The 5,137-nt window shown below is 31.2% G+C and overlaps 1 protein-coding gene across 1 annotated transcript; it reads right to left on the bottom strand.

Moving 5' to 3' along the window:
- Positions 1 to 1,757: 1,757 nt before the first annotated feature.
- LOC136203044 (probable purine permease 5) lies at positions 1,758 to 4,047 on the bottom strand. The gene is made up of 2 exons (XM_065994082.1): positions 3,848 to 4,047; positions 1,758 to 2,870 (listed from the first exon to the last, which is right to left on the bottom strand). Exon 2 carries the CDS (start codon positions 2,860 to 2,862, stop codon positions 1,798 to 1,800), a length of 1,065 nt encoding a protein of 354 aa, XP_065850154.1. The 5' UTR covers positions 2,863 to 2,870; positions 3,848 to 4,047; the 3' UTR covers positions 1,758 to 1,797.
- Between the last annotated feature and the right edge of the window lie 1,090 nt (positions 4,048 to 5,137).

Genomic DNA, 5,137 nt, shown 5'->3' with positions numbered 1-5,137 from the left:
TTTGGTTTTTTTGACGCTTCAGTTTGGCTTCGTTTATAGTTTTAGATGTATTTTAATATTCGATTTGAAAAAGAATATAAAAAAACGAACCACACTGAATTATTCATATTTTACATTTATATATAAATATATAAATGTATATTTAATTTTATAAGTATAATTTTTATATTGTTGTTGAGACATTAATTTAATATAGATATATTTTAAAATTATATTATTATTATTGCTGAGATAAATTTAATTAAAAAATATAGTAATTTTTATTTATTGTCATAAATTTGGTTTAAAAATTAACTGAATATTTCAGTTCAATTATATTTCGATTATATATATTGTTCGGTTTAATATCGGTGACAATTATTTTAGTAATTTTAGTGTTCGATACACCCTCACATTTTAGGGCTAATTAGGCCAATGGCAATCCAAGAGTCCATTAGAGCCAGCAAGCTAAATTAGGATGCAGAACTGAGCCGGTTGTTCTAAATGATGGGGACGAGGAAGAGAAAGAAATGACGAGGAAGAAGAAGAAAATACCCAAGTGATTTTAGGGTATAGGCTAAGACCTCAAATGGGCTTTAAGCTTTAACAATACTAGAGAGATTCCAGATCAACCAACTTATAAAGGTTTCACAAATCTAGTCTACATCCTCTCCGAGGCTTGCATCTTCAGATTTTTCTTTTCAACACAACATTAAATCTTTCATTATATTATTATTTTATTACATAGAATATAATAAAAGAAAATAAAAACCAAATTTAGTCCTAATATTTTAAGATAAGTGCAAATTTAGCATTAACGAATGAAATGATGTAAATTTAATCTTAACGTTTACGTTGTTGAAAATTAAAAAAATTGGGTTGATTGGTATTTAACTTTGACTTCAGACCTTCCAACTATCAATTATATCTAAAATATTCAGTGTATTACTAACAAAATTACAAAATTCTGTTAAAATTCTAAAAACTAATTACAATTTTTTTTTGTTAAGCTGTCTAAGATATTTACTGTTTTATTAATATAATTATAAAAAACCAAATAAAGATATATGAAGTTGTTTCAATTCTTAAACAACTTGTTTAGAAGGTCCGATAAGAGAATTAAATAACAGTCAAATAATTCTTTTCAAATTTTCGATACCGCATGGCTAAAATAATCTTCCCTCACACTACTATATACAAATAATATCTTCTTTGAAGATACTGAATTTGAATTACAAAAGATTAACAACCCTCAAATTGAATTCAAGAAGAATGTTTGGAAGACTTTAAAATAATTTTTGAATGCGGTAACACTGTTATATAAAATCTTTAATTAACAGACAATCGTCAAAATCTATACAACTTAGATCGGTTCACTATGAGTGAAAAAGATTATCACACTAATCTATTTGTCCTTTTCAATCTTCTTTTTATTTGAATTTATCTCATGATTTCCAAAACTTCAAAACCAGAAAGATCAGTGTTGATAGTCATACTTTCAATGCTGATCGAAACAACATATAAGTGTCACTTAAATAATATGTTAGCTAGATGGCACCTACATGTCGTTTTGGTTAACTATGCGAAAGCAATATATCTGAAAAGGCTTCGTAAAAGTTGAATGATTTTATTAAAACAAATTAAAATTTAACCCTTTTTTATACTTGTAAGTTTTTATTGTATCAATCTTCCCCTATAATATCTTCAGTTCAAAGATGGTCTTGGAATTTCTTTTATACTAAACAATACACTTATATATATCCATGCAAACTTTGCCATAGCATCACAATAATAATACATTCATATATAGATGGAAAACTAGGTTGTGGAAAGCTTTGGAGAAGATGGATTGCCATAGATGTAACAAGCAAATCCCCAAAACGTTATTATCAAAGAGAGAATCTTTAAACCAGTCAATGGATCATTCAAAAAAACAACAGCAGCTATGCTTGTAATAGGATCTCTGACTGCATTTTGTATACCGGCCGTGACAGTAGACCCCAAAAACACCACACCAGTAGCTCCTAATGTACCCAACTGAAACGTAATTGCAGCCCAAACAAGCAACTTTACATAAGCATCCTCTCCGCCGACGAATGTTTTGGCTTCCGATTTCATCCCTTCAAAGTCCTTATTCACAACAACTCCAATAGTTGTAAACAGAAAAGCAAAGAAAGAAACCATTGCCTGCTGCTCCAACACAACATGAAAAGATCTCCTCCCGTGTAACTTAATGAAAACTAGCTCGGAAAGAGCGAAGATAAGAGCGTGAAGCAAAGATGCAAAACAAACCCAAAAGAAACCCCAAATGTATTGACGATCGGTGACATTGTCATATCTCTCTGAATCAGAATCAGAATCCAATGCAATGATTGTAGTAGCAGCAGTGATGATTACAGTGGCATTTATGATTGAAGCATTGAGTTTGTTATTGACGATGAAATAACCGAAGAGGCAGGAGAAAACGAGAGATGAAGAAGCTAAAAGTGTAGCAGTTGGAGCTGGGAGATAAACATAAGCATATGCAAACATGAGATCATGAGCAGTAGTTAAGAAACCTAAACCGACATAAGAGAGAACAAGTTGGAGGGTAAGTGGAGTGGGTACGGGATTGAAGAACAAGTATAGAGGAAGTAACATTAAAGCAGTAATAGGCCAACCAGCAACAGATGCCCATGAAATAATCCATTTGCTAGTTCCTCCATTTTTGTTATAAACTCGGCATATAAGACTCGAAGCAGGCGCCAATATAAGCACTCCACTGCTGCTTAAAACAAGAAGAATCCACTCCGAGAATGCCTTTCTTTTGTATGCTTCCACTGCCCGATTCTTCCAATTCGATAGTTTTTCCAATACTGATGCACATGCTTTTCTTTCTTCCATGCTTTCCCCTGCAACAACATGTTTTTAGAAATAATCAAATATTTTTTTTTTGGAGCCTTTATCTCTTTCAATAAGTTTTACAACTAACGGTCAAAGATTGATATAAGATCCACTATTGAGCCTTAACTATTAGCTTCAATGTTGGGATTCCGCTGACATTAGCGTCAGGCACCAAATGAATTGGATGTGAAGGGGCGTGTTAAACATCCCACGTTGCTAAATGATCCTTAAATATATGAGGCAATCCTCACCTTTTGAAGTACCTTTTAGGTTGAGTTAGTTAGTTCAAATGGTTCTATGACATGCTGTAAACCTTATTAATTAAGCTTTAACTATATGATTGGACATTAATTAACATATATCAAATCCTATTAATTATTTAAGAGATAAACAAATTTATTGGAAGAAAGTGGATTTAGTATCTAAATACAAAACCCTGAAATTTTAAGCTTAAATATGTGATTTTTTAAGTGCAATTTTATGTTCTAAACACAAACTCTTGTGTTTTCACCTCTCAATAAAACTTGAAAATTGTATATAATTTGTTAACGAAAAAACTTACCTTTAGTTGATATGTTTTGAAATTACATGGATTGGTAGTTACAATTATATTGATTTCTACCAGAATGTTAAATCTACTCTTTTTCAAAAATTTATAATTTATTCCTTAATTAAATTTGTCAAAACCCATAATTAAACTACTGAATTTTCACAGTTTTAAGGCTTAAAACTCTAATAATTATTTTTTTTCAAATTTCCATTTGTTTGCCATAGTATACGAGTCAGCTGCTCCACCAATTTGAAGAATAAATAGGACAAATTTATAAGCAAATGATCTTCATGTCTGTGTGGAGTAGTATATTAAAGAAAAGACAGACATATTATAATTATATATGCAGCAGAATTCGAAGTCAACAGATTAAAATAAAATAAATAATAAAAAAGATCCAGAGCTTTGTTTGTGAGAGTGTAAAAGAAAACAAACCTGACTGCTTAAGAAGTAGCTTAGTTATTCCTGAATGAAACTGATCCAACACAGCATAGGTTATGTTATTCTCTACTACAAGGAAAGGAATTTGGGTTTGAGAGATGATCCATCCATGTCACTCTCACTATTCTTTCTGTGGTTTACAAAATATTCTATCAAACCTCTCTTTTCTTTTCTTTATTTGAGACCACACTCACTTAAATTTTTTAAAAATATCATCCTGTAATTTCACTCTCAAAATTTGTCATTTTATTAACACAATTTTAGAATATTTGAATCTAAATGGACCCGACTAATCAGAAATTGACACATATTTCTCATTGGATTGGATTTATGAATGTTTAGGGTTTGGACTGAAAAGGAATGATGCCAATTTCAATTACCTTCATTAACCGGCAATTTTATTATCAATCGTCCATTGACACATATTTCTTTACAAGAATAAGACCCACACCATCAAATTCAAAGCCATGTGTTTTGTCCAATTATTATCCTACTATCCTCTTTTTCTTTTTTGCCCCAATCATTACTATTCATAGCCCTAATTTCCCACATTTAGCCTCTAACAAAGACGAAAAAGTATGGATCGGGGGAGCGGCGGCAAAGGAAAGGGAGTACTGGTACGTAATTTCAACTCGAACGGTTGTTTTTCTTTTTTTTTTACAGTTTTTGAATTGAAATTTCTGTTTTTTTTTTAAATTGGATTTCGGGATATCAAACGTATGAGTATCACGCCTCACCAATATGTGAGGCGTATGAACATCACATCCTCACATGTGTGAGCAGTGGCGAATCCAGGATTTGAGAGAGTGGGGGGCAAAATTCTACGTAAAAAAATTTTAGACAAAATGTAAAATTGTTCAATTTTTTATGACAAAAAATATAAAATTGTTCAATTTTTGGTGATGAAAAATGCAAAATCATTCAATTGTCATGCATTATTTTCATGATATTTTTGATAAAAAAACGTAAATTATAATGTTTCCGACTCGTAATCATCCATTTCCGGGATTCTCGGGTTGTTACGCATCAAATATCCCTAAAGTTTTGGGCCAGGTGCAATTTTACCCTTAACATCTAAAATGGTGCAATTTTACCCCTAATGTTTGTAGTCAAGAGCAATTTTATCCCTAACGTTGATAAATTGGATCAATTTCAGACACTATTATAAAATACAATCATTTTTTTCTTTATTTTGCACCAATTGCATATCAATTGGCACCAATTTTACCTATAACGTTGATAATTGGATCAATTTCAGACACTATTATTCATGACCGAGAAGAC

This window comes from Euphorbia lathyris, chromosome 8, assembly GCF_963576675.1.
Source record: "Euphorbia lathyris chromosome 8, ddEupLath1.1, whole genome shotgun sequence".
NCBI classification, from domain to species: Eukaryota; Viridiplantae; Streptophyta; class Magnoliopsida; order Malpighiales; family Euphorbiaceae; genus Euphorbia; species Euphorbia lathyris.
The sequence above is the reverse complement of the archived record's forward strand: the minus strand, read 5'-3'. Positions and strand labels throughout refer to the sequence as shown.